We start from the raw sequence: 22,709 nt of genomic DNA on the forward strand, positions 1-22,709 counted from the left end.
CCCCGGCAAGTTTGAACAAGGAAACATGGAGGATCACACGTATTAAAACTCCAAATTTCAAGAACAGGAGTTTTCTTCTTCTTTGCCCAGAAAAAGAAAAAGGATCTTTAAAAAGAGCAAGAGACGGAGGCACGGAGAGTAGATGGCGATAGAAATATCTACCCAGTTGACCTTAAATGACTATGGAGCTCAAAGGTCCCAATCTGTTCTCATTTTTGGGATACGTACATGTATTTTTAGTTTCTACTAGAACATGTTTACAAGCTTTAATGTTAAAAACACACATTATTTTCCCATACTATCTGTCTGAAACACTGTTTTAACACCGATCATTTACAAACCTTTTTCATGTTAAATGCAGTGCAGCGTCACACTTCTCTGGTTTGAGCCATTGTGTCGCTTAAACACAGAAATGAGAGTGATATCGATCTTAGCTTATTCTTCACAAGTAAAAACAAGCATATTTCCCCTAAACTATATTAAAGTTCCCTGTCTTTGTTGCCATGGCGCTGAGGGACAATGACATTCAGATGCATGGCTTCTGTTTCCAGGTTGATGTCTCGTCCTGTATTTCCCATCTAGTTTTTAGACCTCGTGATGTCAGCCTACAGAAGCCAAGAGGAAAACAGAGCAGTCAATACAAGTAGAGAAACCTGTGATGGATGAAAGAGAAAAATAGACACATAGAAAGAGAGGAGGAGGAGAAAGTAGAGTATAGACACATACAGTCATTTTTTTCTTTCTTTTTGACAAAACCGAGTTAAAGGACAAACTGTTCTGAAATGTCTCCGAGCCGACTCCAGCCTGAATAACAAGCCTTTCAAGCTGTTTGTGCTCAGCGTGCGTTTGAACGCCCACGCACTTAGATACCTGTCTCCTGGGAAACCGGTGGGTACAACCCACTCTCTCTTGTAAGCGTGCACGCACAGAGCTGGAACTCAGTAATGAGTTCTCACACACACACACACACACACACACACACACACACACACACACACACACACACACACACACACCTCGGCTTCCTCTGCTCCCTGTGTTTAAACAGCAATGAAACCTTAGCCAATGGATGCTCCTGTTCATGTGATCTCGGCCAATCAGAATCCCGCACGCTGACACACCCACAAGAGGGTGTGTGGGGCACTACTGAAGATGGAGAGTGTGTGTGCCAGTGTCTGTTAGGATGCCTGTGGAGCTTACGCCTGTGTGTGTGTGTGTGTGTGTGTGTGTGTGTCTCAGAGGAAGCTCCCAGCAGGTTGTGATGTTATGCTGATGTTTGTCCTTTGGGGGGAACAGAGAGACGGCCCCTGACTGCTGCTCTCACCGTCAAACAGGAACACTCACTCAGTTCATGTCAGCAAAGATTTGATTACAGGAATTCCAAAGGCGCACACACACACACAGGCGCACACACACACAAACACACACAAGCTCATTGAGGGCAGAGTCATGAACGGTCAGCAGTGGAAAATGTGTCTCCTGCGGTCAGCTCTGCAGCTCAGCTGAGGAAGCTGAACTTTCCTCCATTTTATCACAACCAGAAGCTTCATTACTGGGCTGCCAAAATGGAGGCCTGATGGGAGTCCACTGTTGATTAAAGGGGCAGTCCACACAAAGTGAACCTAGGCACAAAAGCAGAGAAAACCCAAAACATGAGAGGAGCTTTTTAAGGTGAGTCAGCTGCTTCTGGTGGCAGTGAAAGCTGCAGGAGGCCAGGTGATGGGGGAGAAGGATCAACACAGTAGAGTCAGTAATCCATTACCTTAAACCAATAGTTTAGGAAACACGCTTCCTCGCAGAGAGCTGGATGGGAAGATTAATACCACTCTCATGTCTGTGCAGAATACATGTTGGTTAGCTTAGCTCAGCATAATGACTGGAAAACCATAGACTGTATGTAAAGGACAGCTCGACAGTACCCCAAAAGTAGAGCCAAAACATCTGCATCGTCCCTGGTGCAGTAAAGGATATAACCCCCCCCCCCCCCCCCCCCCCTATGTTAGCAGATGGCACATGGGCATAACTTTAAAAAATCTAACTATACGTCATCAACATTTCCCCCAAAGATAGTTTCTGTCATGTTAGGTAGTTCTGATCACGCTGATGATCAAGTGTTCATTTTTCTGATAAGTTTGGTTTCAATTAGTTCGTTGATGTTATAACAATGGGGTGAAATGTTGGTCTGAGGTCTTTGCTTGTAACAACTTGCAGGCTTGTCCAAAGGTAACAAAACACCTACTAGCACCTCCAAAGCTCACTAATTAACACATTATAACCTGTCTATTCAATTTGTACAAGTCCAGTCTTTATGCTAAGCTAACCAGGTGCTGGCTTTAGCCTTATTTTTAACTAATATGAGCGGTATCAATCTTTGCATCTTACTATTAGCGAGAAAGCAATTTTCAAAAATTTCCCAAAATGATAAACTTTTCCTTTAAATTATCTTTGTGATGATGCAACTAAAAATCTAAATGAATCAAAACTGTATTCCTGCTTATGGTGAGGATGAAAGAAAAAAGTGCAGTATTTAGCAGTTTAAACACAAATCAACAGATATCCCAGATAAGAGAAAAGCTTAAAGAAATGAAAGAGCATGCCAGAGACTCACAGAACACCAAAAGTACAGTTCCATCTGTTTATTGATTAACTATAAAATATTGAGTTACTAAAACAATTTAAAAGAAACACTGATAAACGTGGTTGTCTGTAAAAAAACAGAAAAGACCTTACACATACAGTATAGGGTGGCAGAATATATCCGTTTCAGATTTATCTCTAAAATGTATTCTTTTTGCATTTTTACAAGATTAGACATGTGTTTACAAAGTATATTCTGATAGATTTTTCTCCATTTGATCATTTACAAAACTTATTTTTCTATTAATTTTCAAAATAATCTTTTTTTTCCTTTAACAGGACAACAACTATACTGAAGGAACAGCAGACGAAGAACCAGCCTCCAGTCCACCTCTCTCTCTCTCTCTCTCTCTCTCTCTCTCTCTCTCTCTTTTGCTCTCTCTCCCATTCTTCTCTCTTTCTAGCAGCTAGCTCCCAGTGCCTGTCAGCAGTATTGCTTGAGAGGCGTGGACGATTGTTCAGAGAGGGGAAGCATCAGAAAAACAAGTGACGGAAACATGCGATCAAAAAAAAAAAGAAATTATGTTGAAAAAATCAATCACAGCGAAAACATTTTAAAAGACCAAAGTAAAACTTAAACGGTGGTAAAAACAACATATACAAAATCAGGCTCTCAAAACATACGACACCAAATAAAAATGAAGGCGAGGTGGGCAATACGTGTGTGTGTGTGTGTGTGTTGGACCCTGTTTGAAGGCCTTAGGCTGGGCTTTGGATGGATATATGGGGCAAATAAAGATTGGAAGGCAATAACACACACCTTAAAGGGTTACAAAGGTGTGTAGGTGTGTAATGTGTGCATGTGTGTTTGTGGTAATACCAGAGGATAAGAGTGTGATGTCTTATCAGTCTCTCTCTCTCTCTCTCCCTCACACACACACACACACACACACACACACACACACAAGATACACAGAAAAAAAGTGCTTTAGCAGCTCCAGGGGTAAACAAACATTCATAACGAGCATGTGAACACTCTGCAAACACCGGTACGACCTGTGTACCCGTTGCGCTTCCCTGGCTGAGATGCCAGCCGGAGATCCATTTTGGCCGACTGTCACTCAAAACATTTGAACTTTTGCCAGCAGAAATGGGAGTCTCAGCCTGAAGGGCCAGCTGGGGCTTTAGCAGATAAGATATTCTGACATCCATCAATCGAGTAATCTCAGAAAACAGCACATATAGTCACTTGGTACCGGTTTAAACCACTAGCAGCACATTATCAAACTTCTCATTTGACCTCTCCCGTACTGAAATGCCACTATACTGGCAGACGTCTTTTGTCATTTTAATCGGGAATATGTCACATTAACAACATTAACACCTTGGGCTGTCCTCGAGACGTCATCTCAGAGCGGGTACAAATATGATATAGCCTATAATAAAATCAGACATAACCAAAAGATCAAAAAGAGAGTAAAAAGTATTAAACCTATTGAATATCAACAAGACAATCTTCAATCTCTGCAGCAAAGCAGACAGAGGGCAACGTGGTAAGAAATATACAAAATAAACATGATAATCACAGATATATACTATATGTAGTAAACTGTATACTAGTATACTCTAAATAGATACTGATAGATCTGATACAAACTCTATACACAATAGTGTAACAAAGTGGGTTAAAAGCTCAGGAACGGAGGGTTGTTTAAACTTTAAATCACAAAGAAGAAAGGCATTACTGGGGAAAACACCAATCTGATTACTTTGATGATGGTGGAAGGGGCGGGACCAAAGCGAGATTTGGCAAATCATCATCATAAAGCCTGGGAGAGTAAGGCCGCCCAAACGCTCACAACCCTGAGCACAACATTCAACAGTCTCACCCTAAAAACGGTTAAACTAGGCACAAGGAAAAAAAGAGCTAATAAGCAGCTAAGGGAGACGAAAAGAAGAAAGTGTAAAGTGTGTGTGTTAGTTTATCTGTGTCTAAGGGCTAAGGGGCCACACCAGCATACAGAGAAGAGGCAGGTGGTGGTGGGTGGTGGTGGTGGGGGGGGCGGGGTAGGTAAATACTCTAGGAAGACATACAAGACTGCCAGTCAGAGTCTCTTCTGCAGCGGAGCTCATTCAAAGTGCACTCGCATCAAAGATGATTGCTCGGAGGGGCTGGTCAAACGAATAAGATAGAGGTCCAAAAAACAGCAGAAGCAAAATAAAATCTAACACAGAACATTTAGAGGTTGAAAACAATGCAGTCAAGACAAATGAAGAACGCAAATTTCTGGAAAATATTGTTAAAATTAAATTATGTTCATGATGTAATCACTGCATAGACCTTAATGCATCCTGGACCGACTGCAATGTTTACAACCCTGACAACACCTTAAAAAAAGGACAAATCCACCCTTTGGGACCCCAACACTGTCAATACATCAACTTGTTCAGTGCATTCACGGAGTCTCTTAGTGAGCAAGTGTTGTTTGTTTTTCTTGGCTACCCCTTTTTTTTCCTACGTTACCCAGTATGCTTTTCAACAATCACCAGTCACTGAATGTTGTTGCCATTGAGGCTTCTGTCAGGTAGAAAAACTGGTGTCTACATCCTCTAAGATCCATTTCGTACTGTGTTGCTGCTCAACCTCGGTGCAAAAATGGGCGAGCGACTACATAAAGGATACATCAACATCAGCTGGTTTCATAGTGTTTACGTGTTCTCTGGGTGGATTTTCCCTTCAAGATAAGAAACTCAAAGATGAAAATGGGAAGTGCTTTTAATAGTACAAGATTCCTTCCTCTCTCTTTAAGCCTGAGTCTCTGAGGGAGTCAACAGTTTTAGTAGCACATGGACAGTTTGCCTGCCCGAATTAGGATTGTCACGGTGAATCAAAGGAGTTAAATTAAAGGAGGATTAAAGTGCTCATATTATGCTTTTTGGCATTTTCCCTTTCCTTTATTGTGTTATATATCTTTTTTGTGCATCTCATAGGCTTCCAAAGTGAAAAACCTAAATGTCCACGCCAAAGGGACTTCCAATCTCCAACAGAAAACACTGATCACAAACTGCTCCAAACAGATCTGTTGCTTGCCTCGCTGCTAGCGTGACACGCCCTCATACTCTGCTTCTGACTACTTTGTAGTGCTGACCGGCGTGCTGCGCATGTGCAACTCCCAACAAAGATGGAACAGAAGTGCCTCACTTGCTCAACACACAGGGGGAAAAGAGGAGCTGCCGCAGTGTGCAGTATGCAGTCCAGCAAATACAGGGTGTTTTTTGAATTTAAACCATGTAAGCCTATTCTGATATAACCTCTAAATACAATTATGAACCTGAAAATGAGCATAACATGAGCAATTTAAGTGTTTTATTTATTTAAGTGCTCTATGTTGGACTGTGCGTCTCTTTCTCTTTCTGTCGCTCCTGCTGTTCTGTAGATACGTTTATATGACTGTAACATGACTGTAACATCACCACTGCAACATCATAATCACAACATCACATCACCGCCACCTGTGTCCATCCGTCCGTCCGTCCAGCCAGGGCAGAAGAGGGGACGGATGGACGTACACGGCCCTCTCTCCTGTAAAATCATTCACAGTTCATTAAAGCTTCTTAACTGTTTACCTCTTTAGAAAAAAGTACTCTGACATAAATCTATTACATGAAAATAAAACACTCATATTTTGCTTTATATAACTGTGTGTGTGTATTACATGGAGGGGAGTATTTACATGACTGTGCATGTGTGTGGGTGTTAGATATTTACATGTAAAAGGGGACAGAAGGGCTCGTGTGTGTTCTGAAGCTTTCCCATGAACATGAAGTTTGATGGAGTCTGTGTTGTTCCCTGTAATACTGCCTATAGTGTCTCCCGTCTCTGTAGTAGAAGCTGCTCAAGACAGTCAGTTTGAAGTGTATCACTGTGTCGGAGCCGTTGAGTTCGTTGAAAGATCCGTCATGAAGATCAGTGAATAGACTCGGAAAAGACCAGTCGGGTTTGACTCAGCGGTGAGTCGCGCCGTGATCTGGTCTCAGCAACTCGTAGTGAGTTTTTTTTGTGTTTGTTCAGCAGATGACTGGGACACCGTCGGTGTTGAAGATCATGCCGGTGGTGGGTTCGTAGGTGCCGGCCAGGTAGTAGAGGTCCTCGCTGTCGGCGTAGCGACGCGTGTGGGTCATCTGCTCGTACTCCTCCACGCTTACCACCAGACACTTGTGACTGACCGTCTGCACATCGTTCTCGTCGCTGTGAGACGACTGGTAGAGGGCGCGCTGCAACACAAGACAGGGGGTTTTATTCAAAATCCAGTGTATATTAGGGCTGCTCGATTAAGGGAAAAAATATATTCACGATTATTTAACATCATTGCTCATTGTCTTTTGGAAAGATGTTGCAATTATTGAAACAAAAAACGTGAAGCAACGAAACAAATCAGCAGCGAAAACACTTTGAACTGTGGAATTTCCCTCCATACTTTTACCTGATTTAACTTTTTTTATTTCCATTCAGAACACAAAGCAAAGCTGGAGTTTACTTGCTAAACATAATGTGCCAAATCAGTTTTGTGATCATTAGGAGCCGAAATTGCTATTTCTATTAAGTGCCCAGTCCTACTATGTATGCTGTGGATGAAACGTCTGCTTCTTTTTTCCCCACCTAGACAACTAACTGGATTCACCTGTCGCCTGTGAAGGCCCAAAAAAGAGAGCAAAATAAATATAAAGTTTTTTTCCTTTAACCTCCAACCAGTTGGTAAAAAATGAAGAAAAAAAATCAACATTTGTTTCTTGTGACTAATTTAGACAACACACTCATTTCGTGGTCTCAGTACCTCTACTCTCCTTGAATCTAGCACAATGCATTTAAGGCCGGTGCGTGGTGTTTAGCTTCCGTTGATTTCAGTTAAGTCAACATTAGCTAGCCACACAGTCCTCATGAAAACTAGGAAAGTGGTGAGAAAAATGTTGCCTGTGGAAAATAGAAGAATATAGATAACAAATAATAAAGAACCTTAGGAGGTAACAAGTGCTTTTTTACCAACTTATTGATGGAAAAGTATAAAGCGTTCTATGTTTTTCTATTTTTATCATTTAACTAATACTTGTTGAAAAGAGTCCCGCACACTGTTCAATACGCATGCGAATACTTTATTTAAACCATGTTTGAGGGAGGTCTGTATGACCAAACAGTTCACAGTTGTGAAATAAAGTATTTGCATGCGTAATGGACAGTGGGCGGGACTTCTTCAACAGTATGACTGGTAACCTTTACCTTTTCCGGTGCATCTGCCCCAAAGAAGAAGTGTTTAAAAGCGCTTTTTTGATTATTATTTAACTAATAGCATTGTTTATTGATAATTCAATTATGTGTTGTTGTTTTTTAACTTTTATTGTCCAAGCAAACATCCCTTTAGTCTGATTTATGATTATGATATAATCTATAAAGGATTTGAAGCCGGAAAAACACAAGTTAAATGCTTCATTTCTTTCTCACCTCCATGAAGTCTTTCCTCTGGATAGAAGAGTGCAGAGCTGCCGGCAAAGACTGACCACACATCTGGTCCCAGTTCTGGAGAGGACAGGAGTCTTAGTAAAAAAAACTTCAAACTGATCATGCACAATGATGTATTCAGACCGACCGACGTGCTTTTCTTTTACCTAACAGCTATGAATGGATCAGGCTAAAAAAGTAATGACGAACCTTTCACGGCTTTTTAATGATACATTAGCATGATGTATTGCAATGAGGAAATAAGAGAGAAAAATGAAGGCGGAAGCTTCTATTATGAGATTAAACTAAATAATTCTCCTTTCATGAATTACATTTCCTGAAATTAAATAGGTGTCAAAACATTCTCAGCCCTTTATAAGACCTTCTGTTATTCAGAGTAAATTTTTCAAGAGACAAAATGATCTTTAACTGAGTGAGAAATCACAATTCTCAGATAGTGATTTATCAAGTTTTGTGGCTTAACAATTACAACAAATTTTTAAGGAGCAGCAGTCCTCCTGGAGGGGGTAAATTCACTTTAACAAGTAAAAGTCAGTAAAACGTTTTTGTTTTTTTCCCCTCAAAACGTCAGGCTCCTACCTTCTTGTCAGTAAGTTTCTTGCCGGGGTTTGTCTCCTCTGGATGATAGAACCAGTTGACCCTGACCACCATGTTGCTGCCCCACGACTCCCACATGCTCTGGATGCGGCCGATGAAGGGCAAGTTGGGCCGACCGGCGGACAGGAACACAGCGCAGTCACCGATGCGGATCATCTCTCGGCCACGCACAATAGCCTTATAGAAGAGCTTCTTGGCCTTTCCCTTCATACCACGTCTCTGGGGCGGGGTGGGGTAGAGCAGGACAGACTGGTCACACAGTGAAAGGAGGAACATTTGGACGAATACAATAGTTATTTTTCAAAATGTCACCATGAGGGATTTTTTTTTCTCCTCACCTGAGTGGGTTTTCCAAACCACTTCCAGAGCTGTCTGGCTGGAAGGAAAGCAGAGATTTTGGGCCTGTTCTCCACACTGGGAAGCCTCTGACGTTTCGCCAGCTCTTTGGTTGTGGGGAGGTGGACCCCCTCTCTCCGCTTCGGTCTCCCCACCTTCCCCTCTCCTCCGCTGGGCTTTGGTTTCGGAGGACGGCCCCTTTGCCCAGAGCCCTTCCCCGTGGCTGGTTTTGCGGGAGCAGATGGAGTTGGTGAGGCTGAAGGAGAGGAAGATGGTGAGAGAGGAGACAGCTCTTCTTCTTCTTCTTCTTCTTCTTCCACTTTTACCTCCACCTCATTCTTCCTCTCTTCCTCCTCTCCTTCTTCTTCTTCATCATCATCTTTTTTTTCTTCTTTGGGGTTGTCCTGTAGTGGAGGTGGGGCGACAGGACCTTGTGGAGAAGTAGGGGTTCTCTCTTCATCTGAGCTGCAGGAAGAGTCATCAGTGGACGAAGAGGACGACGAAGAGGACGAGGAGGAAGAAGACGAGGAGGAACCAGAGCAGGATGAAGAGGAGGATGAGCAACTTGAGGTGCATTTCTTCTTTTTCTTGATCTTCCCTTTCTCCCGTTCTTCCTCCGAATCTGAGCTGCTGCTACTCTGAGATTCCTCTTTCATCTTCCTCTCATCTCTTTTCTCCACCTCTTTCCTTTCCTCTCTTTTACCTTTCTCCTCTCTTGTGACCATCTCCTGTCCTCTAGCAGCACTGCCGCGACCTTCTGCCTTCTCTTTAGCCAGCATCTGTGCTTTGTAGGCGGAGTCTTTCTCGGGCAGGCAGGACTCTCTATCCAGAGCTCTCAGGGGTTTAGCCTTTAGCAGTTTCTGATTGGCTGTGGCTGTGGTGATGGGGGTGTGATCTCCTCTGATGCCCCGACCCTCTAGCAACATCAGAGCCTTGGTCTTCTTGGTCTTGGGGGAGGTGACACCTTCATGGTCGAGCTTCACAAGGGGCTCCGCAGACAGGGGCTTGCGTCTCACCACCGAGACCACGTCACTTTTTCCCGGGCCGGGTTTGGTCCTGGAGACGGGGCTGGGTCTGGAGGAAAGCTGGTCAGACTGCATCTTCAGTTTGGGTCTAGGGGCAGATGATGATGACAGTGAAGATGAGGAAGGTCTGGAAGTCAGCGAAGAGCCGGGTTTGCCCATTGACAGCCTGGAGATGGGGATGAGTCCAGCACTGTGGCTGGGTCTGTGATGATCCGAGGAGGGTTTGGTTTTGGATGAGGAGGCAGAGGTTGGCCTGGGCGTGGACAAAGCACTTGGCTTGGGTGCAGCAGATGATGTTGCCATATTGGGTCTGGACATTTGTCTGTTGGTGGACGGACTGACACTGCTGCTAATCTCTCGGTCTCTGCGCTGGTTGTTGTATGAGCTGAGGTTGGGCTCACTGTACAGATCCACAGTCAGGACTTTTCCATAGGTGGAGGGGTAGAGGGAGGAAGGGAGAGCGCGGGCGGGTTTAGTAGCGGGAGGCTGGCCTGAACTGGCCTTCCTGGGGACCGGGTTGGGAAGGGTAGGGCTACTTGCGGGAGATGTGGTGGAGCTCTTACGGCCTGTTTTGGCCATGGTTCCCATTGCTGGCCGGGAAGCAGGCTGGGGCTTCTCCTGAGCCGCCTTCTGGACAGAGGAGGTCCTGTCTTGGGAAGGCTTGGCTGGAGCCGGCGGTCTCTCTACGGGCTGGGCGGAGGAGGATAGAAGATCAGGTTTCTCTCGGCCATCTGGGTTCACAGAGGTCTCTGAAAAATAAGAAAGGAAAACCAAAAAAACGGTTGAGGAAGTTTGTTTTTACAACTTTAAATGAGAGACGCTGACGCGTTCGTTGTGTGGCTTCCCGCTTTTCATGGTCTGCAGCCTCACATGCTGAGAACAGTACACAAATGGGCAAAGGAAACAATTCTAAAATGAAAACATTGTGTTTCAGAACTGCTTACCCAGTAGAAACAAGGCCAGCGTCAGCAAACACATGCAACATGCCATTTATTACAGCTAATGTAATAGACTCTGAGAACAACCATGAAGCTGCAAATTTATTAAAAGAGATATCAGAGACAGCCATGGTCAAACATCAGAAGTTTGATGAAAGATCTTTCTGAGCGTTGAACTATTTTTGTTGGGTCTGTAGTTTTAAAAAGATTAATCAAAAGACAATGATGACAAAAGCCTTTTTGATGTTACCTCGTTAATGGTCTAATGACAAGAAGAGATCTGCATTGAACTGATATCTATTATTATTCCCGATAATCAACATAAATGCAGTTCATTTCTAACTGTCTCAAATGGATAATTAAGGTACTGATGAGCACAAATAACATTTGATGATGTTATGTCGACACATTTGGCTCCAGTGCACGAGGAGATGTCCTGTACTGGTCCCCCGGAATTACTCAAAGAAGAAAAAAGGCAGCATTCAACTCAATGACAAATGTGATGGCAGTACTTAATGTACAGTGCCCTAGTTATATCTCTTTTTTTTAAATTCCTATGGGGCACGTAACCTTTTCTTTTTGAGAAATTCCAATAATTTCTGTGATACTCATAGTGTCTACCAGCATTTTCACGGATATATCAGTTAAGTAGAATTAGACTCAGAGGATATTATCTTTTAGTAGGGTAAGCAAGGGGGTTGGTAATAACAATCATTAGGTGGAATAATGAAGATACTAAAAGTCAAGCTTACAGCCCAAACAAACCAACAAAACACAAAGACTTTTATAATTTAATTCATCCATCGGTTCCTGAGTAAGCAGTTCAATTATCTCACCTGGTTTGGGTTTGGGTTTGCGACCCGGTTTTCCTTTGATCTTGGGAGCGGTCTCCTCTGGCTTTGTTCCCACGTCTTTGCTGCATTTGCGGACTCGCCTCCTGGAGCAGCTGGCCACGAGCAGCGCAGGGGACGGCTCAGCGCCTAGACAGAAGCAGAGAGCCAGCAGGTTTTAGGGCCTACCCGAAATATGTGACCTATATGCTCCTCGTGCTTTCATCATGTCTGCGGGGAATCGTAGCTTTTCAGGTTTCTTAACAAGAAAAAACTAAAACATCCAAATAGAGGCATGCTGTTGTTGGCCTCCTGCAAACCTCTCGTTGAGCCAAGATTATCAGCTATTTTGAAAAACATTGTGTCTTTTTTAATAGGTGTGCACTCTGCAGTGTTCACTCCCTCCTAAAACATGTTAGAAGCACCCTGCCTTCAAAAAGGAAGATATTTACAACAGCTTCTGATGTGCAGATATCAACAAAAGTGCCCACAGGGATAAATACTGTAATGTTACAAGGTGCTTTGAGCACCATGCTCAATTAATATTAAAATTTTGTAGAAGCAAAGTATTTCATGTTGTCTCTTCCCGGTATTTGATGTGGAGACTCATCAAGGCTGAACCAGGCTTTAGAAAAAACATCAAATAACTACTTTATACACAGATATATATTTAATTTAAAAGAGGTGTGATATACTGGACTAGCTCTAAGTTAGCAGCACTCTACTGGGAAAATACTTGCTAAAACCACCATACATGCACGATGCATTCATGAAAATGCAGACAGGCGTGATCCTAGGCCCACACACATGCATGCACGCCATCTATGACTGTGTGTGTGTGTGTGTGTGTGTTTGTGACTTTGTGTGTGTGTGTGTGTGTGTGTGTGTGTGTGTTCTCACAGTGGATCTTGTAGTCTGGCGGCAGCAGTCGAATGTGGGAGAGGGGGATGCGGCCTGTATCGCCATCGTCAAACTCCACGGTGATAAGATCATCCTTCTCGTCAACATCTGAACTTCCTGTTTAGGGGAGAAAAAAAGTAAGCAGAGAAAATTTCATTTTGACACTTTTCAGAGATTAAAAAAGCTGCGCATGCGTTTGGATTTGTATGACTGTGTGACACCCAGTCCCTCAAGCAGTATTGCTTCTTAGTGTTTAATTGCAGTAAAGCTCACTGAGTGATAAGTGTTCAATAAGAACAGAACGCAGACTCCATTACCTTCCGGCTCTTCAAAGTAATAAACTCTGCTGCATTATACTCTATAAAGATGTTTTATATGTGTTTGTTTGCTGCCAGCTACAATTAAATCGTCCATGTAAGTGTATTATCAATCCTCTTATGTAAGTGGTGGGTGTATGTTTGGGTGCTGGTGCTGTACCGTTGACAACAGTGCCAGGGTACAGGCAGCGGTACTGCTGGCTCCAGTAGGCAGCGATGCGGGTGCCCTCTGGGAGGTAGCGCACGGACGGAGGCTTCACATCGATGATCTGCACACAGAGTAAATATAAATGAATTAACAGGGCAGACTTTGCACATGTATGTAACGCTTTCACCATTCTAACCCTGTTTAAGCGTCTCACATCTCATGTATCACCAGGAACAGAGAGATGTGGAGCTTTGTTTTCAATAAATGCAGAGGATCCATATGGGCGAGCTCACTTACAGCCTCCTGCAGCAGTTGTTCTAAGCAGTAGATGTGTGGTCGGTTCCCTCTCTCCCCCTCCACCACCACGCTGTATCTGCACAGAGGAAATGTGGAAACCAAAAGGTTAGGGTCAGTGAGAAAGGGCCAGAGCTTTTAACGACACTGTCACACAGTTTCAAGAGTCACATCCCCTGCGTGACGGGACAAGATGGCGTTCTGAAAGTTTTGGCATTCACACAGACCTGCAGATTTTGCCTACACAAATCTACAACTAGCCTGGCTTTGTGCAAAGTTTACATGCGTCTATCAGCTCATCTAAAGCTCACTAATTAACACATTATATCTCCTTTATTCAAACAGCACAGAAACCTAAATGTAAAAACAATTGAGTTAGGCTAGCTGTATGCCCCTGCTTTCAGTCTTTATGCTAAGCTAAGCTTTCTACCAGCAGGCTTTAGCTTTCTAAAATAATGATATCACCAGTTCAATCCTCTCTGTGTTGTGCATACGAAAAATCAATGTGGCTTTGCAACAGGTCACTGTAGTGTGCACCTGCAGGTGTTGCCTACTAATATTTTCTTCTATAGCTGTGGGTCTCTTGGGGTTCTCCACACATCCTCCAGCAATGTGCAGCTGAATCAAGGACAGCAAACTTCAGCCATCAAAATCGGACCACACGGATTGATTTTCCGCTTTTAAAGCGCAAACAGAATTTTCCACTTTTAAATACAAATAAATCACTGTTCTCCAGTCTTTTTTGTATCTAAAGATGAAATGTGTACTCACATGTCAGGGGAGTGTACAGTGTTCACATGTCCTGCGTACAATAGCTGGTCGTCCATCGGGATCAAAACTCTGAGTCCGTCCACTAGAGAATCCTTATCCAACACACACTGCACTGGAGCTGAACACAACAACACATGCAATGCATGTTCATTCCTGTGTAAGCCACATCTGGAAGCAGTACTGGATGGTGTCTTTGTTTACTGACCAGGTGTGGAGGACCTCTCCGATACGCTGTTGCTGAGTGTCGGGACGACTTCGTCTTCGCTGAAGCTGCTGTCCTGGTTGGGCTCAAAGTCTTCATCTGCCGCCATGCTCTCCATCAGCCGGCTCACCGCTCCCCTGGATGGCTGCGAAAAACACAAACACAAGGGCGTTTTAATGTCCCAGCACTAATTATCCAATCCGTCAACAAGTGAAATCTGAGTTTTAAACATATTTTCGTGTGTGGAATGCACCTGACTTATGTTTTTTTTTTGCAAAGTGCTCCTGCTAATTAATTTAGCGTGGCAGCACACTAAACTCCAAGGCTGCCACACAGGAAATTAACTCTCCAGAGAGAAACAGTAACATATTACAACACTTATGCTGTTGAGTACACAATCTTTTTTTCTGCTGTTCCTCCACCACCACAAGGAACTGTGCACACATTTCAGCTGCCTTTAGTGTTTCCAAAACAACTTAGGATTGTGGTTGGTGGCAGATGGAGAGCAATGCAACACTTTGGCAGAAATCACAGGTTACACGGGGCTTACTTTCTCCTCTCACTAACGGAACAAAAGGGTGTTAATTACAACAAAAGCTATGAGTTAACACCATGAGACTTATTGTTGCTGTGTATGCAATGTGTTCATGCAACACAGCGAGCTATAAATTGAAGTGGGAGTGTGCACAATGAGGTCTAAGAACTTAAACATTTTTGGTTTTGTTCTTGCCGGGATAACTAAGTTCACATCCATAATGACTTTGCAGCTGAGCCTTCCCACTGACCTCTCTAGCCTTGGTCTTGGCTTTTTGTTGGCTCTTGCGAACCGGGCTGAGGCTCATGGGTGGAGGGGCGTCTGTGATTGGACTGCACAGAGTGGACGGACTCACGGGCAGAGGAGAGTCCTTCAGCTTCTTTTTCTGGTTTTCAAAAGGCACAACAATCAGTTAAACACATGCATATAATACTGCTAATAATAATAACATGGAGGTTATACTGGACAGATTTACATCTTTTCTCACACACACACACACACACACACACACACACACACACACACACACACACGGTGGGATGCTGAAAGGCTGCCTGCAGTTGTCCTTTCATGTCAGCAATACAGCACTGACAGCAGGGCAGTACTGCAGTGACTGAATTACTGGGAAACCCTGCTGGCACGCTGAGACACACACACTCTCACACACACAGAGGTGTCAAGGGAGACAAAAGGATGCGAGGAAACCAGAGTTTGAGGGAGGAGGAGAGTAGAGAAACAGTAACAGAAAAGAAAAGGAAGAGGAGCAAAGAGAGGCGGGGAAAAAAGACTCAGGCCTCTTTGCTTTACAGGCTTGTCTCAGTTGGTGAATAACAACCCGATGAATTATTGACGTACTTTCACCACATCTTTCCCCTCTCTGCTAGGCGGAGAGGCTTTGGGTCTGGAGGCTGGCTTCGGGGTAAGAGGTGGGGCTGAGCTGGAGCAGGAGCTCTGACTGGTGGAAGCGGATGCTGACACGGGCATCGGACTGGCTGTGGTGGTGGCATCGTGGAGGAAGATCCTCTCGCTGCGTCGTCGGGTCCAGCCCTCGTCCTCGCTGAAGCCTCCAAACCCGGAGGCGGAGTCAAAGCTAAATGGTCGCGGCGACCGGGGCGTGGGCCTAGGCTTAGGCAGAGGCTTGCGTTTGACTGGCAGAGAGTCATCTCGCTTTGAGGGGCTGGTCTGGTCGATGCGGCGGGTTGCCGGGGGCAACAGGGGGAGCTCTGGGGCAGAACGTTTGCCATGCAGCAGAGAGGGGAACTTCCTCAGTCGTATGTCCGAGCCAGAGTCTGACCACTCACACTCTGAAGACCCTGGAGGGGAGAAGGGAAGGTTATATGGTGTAAAAACTCTTCCTATCTCTGTCATACACACACACACACACTAATAAACTCAGGTGTTAGACCTGAAATCAATAACCCTGTGAATAGGTCTATTGATCAATTTGAAACTAATAAATAATTCAAGACTAAATCACAACATGCACCCTCATGTGACAATTAGAAATGAATGACTATTTAACCATGAATCAATAATCCTGCACAAATGCTCAGGCGCTGAACCCAAAGCAAAAAAATAAAGAAAATCACAATTATGGACTGGTAAGCAATCTGTGAAATTACTAAAAGCAGGAGGGTTTGTGCAGAGAACAGGCTTCTCTGCAGCTTACTTCAATATAGGATTAAAGGTGAGCCAGGATTTTCTCTACTTTTCCCTTTGTTGCTGCCTTCTCAATAAAAAGGTAATCCATATATATATTTTTTTTTTACCCAGAGTGCTTTGCCTGCTGCGGTGTTCATCATGGATAAGGCTCAATGGGGTGGAGCTGACAGGGAGCGCGCTTGCCGCAAACCTGGCCAGAAGACCCAGTCCACTCTCCTCACAGCCATCATTATTGTCCAATTCAGACTCGTCCTCGTTCTCGTAGTCATCCTCGGAGGTTTCTGTTTTAGAAAAAATATTTTCAGCTCAGAGATGAAAGTAACTGAGCACAAGTCTGGGCCAAAGGTCAAATCAGTTCCTACTTCTCACTTCCACTTCCCACTGATTCAGACTGCACCACTGACAAGATGACAGAAGAAAAATGATAAAGATACAGCTGTTTAAGACAATACACTAAATACAGACTTAATTGCCCATGTGTAGGACACAGCAGCCAGGACATTATATAACATTAACAGACTGTCACACACAAACCATAATATGTAGACTGAACAGTTAAGAGAAAAAAAACAGACTCTCCCAACCACCAAGCAGCCAGAATTCACGTTGTAATGCTGTGTAAGCAAGATACAGAAGGAGAAATTGGGATTTACCACATACATGCAAGTTTCTCTCACACACACACACACACACACACACACACACACACACACACACACACACACACACACACACACACACACACACACAGTGGGCTGTGTGTTGCAGGTAGTTAGCAGTTAGGTCCTTAGAAACAGATAAGCAGGAGGAGCGTCTCCTCTGGGGGTTAGAGTGTTAACATTGTGAGTGGATGCACAGTACAATAGCTTATCTTTATATATTAAAGCGTACAATAGCATACAATTCCCCAAATTGACTATCATTTCTGTTTACGAAAAGGTTTTTATTAGAAAGTAAAACCAGGCTGAAAGTCAGAATTTTTCAGCCCTCTCTGGTTAAAAGTAGGGATGCAACGACATGATACGGATATCTTATATCGGGCCGATACTGACTCAAACCGCTGGATCAGGTAGGGCGACAACCGGCCGATCTATTCAACTCAGATCTATGTTTATATAACCCATACATTATGCACTGGAATTTTAATTCACATTTAAGTTTTGACCAATTTGTTGCTGCATTTAAAAGATTTACTCTTGAATGGTTGTTCTTGTTATTCCTGACGCACAATTTCTTATTTAAACAATACATGAAAATTCAGCTAATTTAAATATGTAAGAACTTTATTTAAATGTAAGGAATTTAATTCTTACATTTTGCTGAGGTTTACACATGAAAGAATGATCCCAGTCACGTCCACACACTGAGGCATAGCACGGTGAAGCGTACTCATTAAACACTGTATCAGACGCGTACTTGGCATCGGCCAAATTCCACGTATGGATATTGGGATTAGAAAGTCTAACTGGTGCATCCCTGGTTGAGTGTTTTAAGTCTGTTACACCTGTAAGAAGCTCAACCAATGGAGGTTAGCAAAAACTAAGTGTAAAATTACTCTTTAACCAAAAACAATAATGCTTCATTTGATGTACAAGGCTCATTTTGAATTAAAAACTATTTAATTTTGTTGTGGGTCAAGACAAAAATAAAATAAACATTTCAAGAACTAATTTTACGTTGTCATGAGGACTTGTTTTAGGAGCCAAAGTTGGAGTATAAGTTGTACTGTGAATCCACTATGTGTTAACTGAAGCAGGCAGACGACACAACAGGCAGCACTGCGGACAGCCCTGTGAGGCCCCTCGGTATAATGATTTCTTTCAAGTTTGAGTAACCGTGGTTACATCCTCTTTCCCAATAAGTCTTCCTATAAACTCTTACGAGCCATCGGGAGACACAAAGTTGGGTAAGTAGAGGTAACCCAGGCCCTCGTTAAAGAGCTTTAATTTGTGCGAAAAAGAAAAAAAAGAAAATGTCAAAGTTAATGTTCTGTGTAATGTAGTTAAATTTCAGCATGGTCCATGTTAGCGGTCAATGAAGAATAGAGGGAGGGGCGCGTCCTACTTACAGAGCAGGTGACAGGGGTGTGGCCTCAGGCAGGGCGGGGCAGTGCGGCGGTGAGAGCACAGCCTAGCCGTAGCGTAGCCTGGCCTTAGCACAGTCAAGCTTAAGCAAAGCTGTAGCCACTAGCCGTAGCGAGGTAGCATAGGCTCAAGGCTGCGCTAGTCCTTGCCAAGCTTCTGTAATGTTGCAGCAGCACAAGCACATGGAACAGGCTGAGAGACACTTAAAGCATCATGGGTAGGACAGGTAGGGGAGAGGGGCAGAGGTGAGAGGACAGAGCAAGGTGGTCTGAGAAAGCAACATAAAAGGGAAAAGGGTTATTTGAAGGTTTAGTAGACACAGGAGGGGCTCTATTGTGCAAATATCCCCAGTGATATGATAGGTGCCGTCAAGAAGTTTAGAATGAGTAGTGATGCATAAATTTCTCCCACATCATCAAAAATTAGACCACATCATCATAAACATTTAGTCTGATGTAAATTGAACTAACAAATTCCAAATATTAGAAGAAAAAGATCCAACAACTACTATTTTATTTACACTGACCAGGATATACAGGTCTTATCTGATTCAGCTCTGTGTGCTCTGAACTAATCTTCTACATATGTTTTAAGTTTCCCAAACGTAAACCTCAAGCTGAACACTGTGTTTCCAACCTTTGCCATGAGGAACTGAAGGGATATTTGACGAAAAGAGCAGTCTAAAGGATGTGTGAGGTGCAGCTGGACAGACTGACGGAGACGGACAGACAGATGAAGCAGACACAAGGACCACAGCGCTTTGCTTTCTGTGCCAATCAAATCAACACCTTTAATAAAGCTTATAGGTACCAAAACTGCAATACAACTTTATGAAAGAATCTCACACTTCACACAAAATATTTCAATGTACAAATGCTACAAAAACGGTTTGCAATCCAGGCAATAAAAAAACACCATAGAAATAAGTAAACTTTTTTTTCTTTTAAAAAAAGGCAACTTTATAGAAAAGCCAGCAGCAAGAGAGGTAGGGATGGTCAAGCTAAAGCACTCTATGTAAACAGCTGCCTTAGCGAAACCCAAACAAAGACACAAGCTGCGGCGAGGCTCAGAGCCACGTTTCTGTCGGACTCTACAGCGAGGGGCGAGCAGCTGTAACATTTGGTCAGTAACCTTGGTCGAAGGAGTCGTCGGAGGAGCTGAGGCCCGCTTCCTCCAGCAGCAGGGATAAGTGCTTGTGTTTCTTCTTCCGAGACTTCTCGCTGGACAGCAGGGATGTCGGCGAGGATGCGGACCGCCTCTTCGTGGTCAGGTCGCCGTGGGAACGCGTGCCTGAGAGAGAGGGCCAGCCCCCTCGAGCAGAAATGTGCTCCTCTGAATCTGAGTCTGGTGCAGAGAAAGTACTGTCAATGATTCATGAAATAAACACAAAACGGTGTCTGCTTGACCTCAACATCATCCTCAGGACTCCGCTAGGATTCTTCAAACCAATCCTGAATCTATATTTCTCTATATTTTTTTTTCAACCTTTACTCAACTCAACATAACCTTGACCTACTGTTCCACTACTCCTAGGGGTGTAACAATGGAACAATCCATTACCATCGATGCAAAGTGAAAATATCGATACATATCATCTTTAAGAGGTGCCTTTATTCTGAAAGTCACACTTTTGATTTATTGCGCGAGTTGAATCAAAACAACTTGAATTGTATCATGGCAGACGCTGTAAAATCAGCAAATATTGAACTGTTGTCGAAAGAATCGAAAAAATAATACTGTGTCGTGATGGAACTTGTGATTTACAACCCTAACCACTACCATGAAGTAGTTGTAAAACGCCACCATGTCCATGCGGCATGCTGGCTTCAAGAGGATGAGGGACATGCAGGGGTGGGATTGGAAGAAGTCTTTTAGTCTACTACTCAACCTCAGGTTAGATGAGGAATATTCCCCACACAACAAGATAAAAGCAGTAAGTATAAGGTAAAATGGTTTTTATCACTCGTTAGATTTTGTAAAGATAGATAGATAGATAGATATACATGACTGGACTCAGTCATGTAGAGCAGTTATGTTGGTTGTCTACTCACTGTTGGAGCCGCTGCTGAGCTCCGATCTCATGGTGGAGAACAAAGCAGTCTTCTTCTGACCTTTCACTTTAGGGACGGTCTCCAAAGACGAAGCCTTGGCGGGCATCTTGTGTTTCCCCGTTTTAGTGGACGGGTGGATGCTGCGCTCCTTCATCCTACTTTCCGCAGACTTGCCCTTCGACTTGTCTGATTTGGAGGTGGAGGTAAGTTTGCGCGATGCGCCGAGTGAGCTGAGCTGCGTGAGTGAAAGCGCCCTGTTGAGGTCTGACGCCAGCTGCTCCTGCTCACACACGGGGCCACGCTTCGTCTTCAACACCTGACAACACCCCCAAAAAACACTTTGTTAATTAATCAAAACACCAGCCTTAAATTTGCAGCCAAAACAAAACCTCTTACCTCTAGAACATGACTGGTGGACGGCTCCTGGTCATTCCAGCTCTTCTTCTTTTTCTTCTTTTTCACATTTCCTCCTCCACTTCCTGCTTCCGTCTCCTCGTCTTCTCTGGACACGCGAAACCTCTTCCTCTGTTCCTCCCCAGCTTCAGAGTCCTCAGAGTATTGCACTGTCCTACCCACCCTGAGGCATTGAGATATCGGCACTGTTTTATACCAAAAACTGAACAAGCAAACCAAAAAACTAACCAAAAAACATGCAAATTGGTTAAAAAAAAAGAGGATGAATTAAGGTGGAGATCTCACTCACTTTCCAGGCCTGCTGTCCAGTTTGGGAGGTGTAGCCAAGTGTTTCCTCTTCCTGGGTCGTCCTCTGCCCCGTCTGGTCAGACTCCGCCTCTCGTCCTCCTGCTGCTGCCGCTCACTGACATATGCATAAAAGAGTTATAGGAATGGGTTTGTCTGGGGTGGAGACGTGTGTAATAAAAACCGCAGCGATGGGATTAATTCATCTTGTGGTTCCTGCAGTGAAGTGTGTGAGTTCACCACCAGAGCTGTAACAATTACAGCTAAGCTAATATTTGGCTGTACAATTGTCTAAGAAATAACTGCAATTAACAATAAAGTTCTCTTTCAGTCAAATTTAAAAAAAACGTTCATAATTTATGTATTCAGTTTTTCAAACATCTTTTAGTTATATCACTGTCATTTGACTCAGATAATGTGATAACACAAGTACACAGCCTACGATTTAAACAACGCATCTTTATTGTCATAGCATTTTTATTTTTTTCTAACTGTATTCAGGGTCAAGTGCCAACAACTTACAATTGAAATTTAAATATTATTTATATATATATATATATATATATATATATATATATATATATATATATATATATATTCCGCCAAATAATCACTTATAAAATTACAATTTGGCATATCTAAACCAAATCAACAATTACCATTCATACACCTTTAGACCTTGGCTAGTGTTAGCAATTAAATGCAGTTTAAAAAAAAATTGCCGCGCAAAAAATGGACAATCAGACAGTTCTATAATCATTGTCACAGGCCTACTCACCGCTTGTCTCTGCGTCTCTGCAGCCTGCTCAAATCTCTCTGCCTCTCCTTATATGTCTTCTGCAGCTCGGCCAGGCGGACACGGTACTCCACTTCCACTGCGTCCAACACGTCCAGGGACATTTTACTGTACAGCTGCAGAGAAGAGAGAAAAAAAGGGGTCAAAACATTACAGACCAAAACCTTTTCATCTCTGGATGACCATGACACGTGTGTCTACATCTCACCGGCTCTTCCTTCCTCTGCCTCCAGCTATACTTCTTGGTGGGGTCCAGCGTTCTGGGCAGATCGATGTGGGACTGTTTCTCAATGGCCTCCAACAAAATCTGTCTGCTTGCTTCCAGAAGACAGTCCAGACCCTCTAATGTCAGATCTGATTGGCGTACAGAGGGTATTAAAACATTAGAGAAGTGTAAAACCTCTTGTATAACAGAGGTGATGAGAGAATTCG

The 22,709-nt window shown here is 43.5% G+C and overlaps 1 protein-coding gene across 5 annotated transcripts in view; it reads right to left on the bottom strand.

Moving 5' to 3' along the window:
* Positions 1–2,621: 2,621 nt before the first annotated feature.
* Positions 2,622–22,709, bottom strand: part of tnrc18 (trinucleotide repeat containing 18) — a 50,016-nt gene continuing 29,928 nt past the window's right edge. For 2 of the 5 annotated variants that reach the window (XM_034895258.1, XM_034895257.1), the window contains 19 exons: positions 22,486–22,631; positions 22,260–22,393; positions 21,486–21,599; positions 21,179–21,359; positions 20,783–21,098; positions 19,863–20,075; positions 16,755–16,928; positions 15,841–16,298; positions 15,236–15,373; positions 14,454–14,595; positions 14,249–14,366; positions 13,481–13,556; positions 13,196–13,304; positions 12,719–12,835; positions 11,825–11,968; positions 9,028–10,799; positions 8,672–8,908; positions 8,075–8,149; positions 5,527–6,852 (listed from right to left, as the gene is read on the bottom strand). In XM_034895258.1, coding sequence (XP_034751149.1) covers positions 6,646–6,852; positions 8,075–8,149; positions 8,672–8,908; positions 9,028–10,799; positions 11,825–11,968; positions 12,719–12,835; positions 13,196–13,304; positions 13,481–13,556; positions 14,249–14,366; positions 14,454–14,595; positions 15,236–15,373; positions 15,841–16,298; positions 16,755–16,928; positions 19,863–20,075; positions 20,783–21,098; positions 21,179–21,359; positions 21,486–21,599; positions 22,260–22,393; positions 22,486–22,631 — 4,871 coding nt within the window. In that variant the 3' untranslated portion in view covers positions 5,527–6,645. Of the gene's footprint in view, positions 6,853–8,074; positions 8,150–8,671; positions 8,909–9,027; positions 10,800–11,824; positions 11,969–12,718; positions 12,836–13,195; positions 13,305–13,480; positions 13,557–14,248; positions 14,367–14,453; positions 14,596–15,235; positions 15,374–15,840; positions 16,299–16,754; positions 16,929–19,862; positions 20,076–20,782; positions 21,099–21,178; positions 21,360–21,485; positions 21,600–22,259; positions 22,394–22,485; positions 22,632–22,709 lie in introns of all 5 variants that reach the window. The other 3 variants (XM_034895256.1, XM_034895261.1, XM_034895259.1) reach the window with 3 other exon arrangements.

Source organism: Etheostoma cragini, chromosome 15, assembly GCF_013103735.1.
Source record: "Etheostoma cragini isolate CJK2018 chromosome 15, CSU_Ecrag_1.0, whole genome shotgun sequence".
Lineage (NCBI taxonomy): Eukaryota > Metazoa > Chordata > Actinopteri > Perciformes > Percidae > Etheostoma > Etheostoma cragini.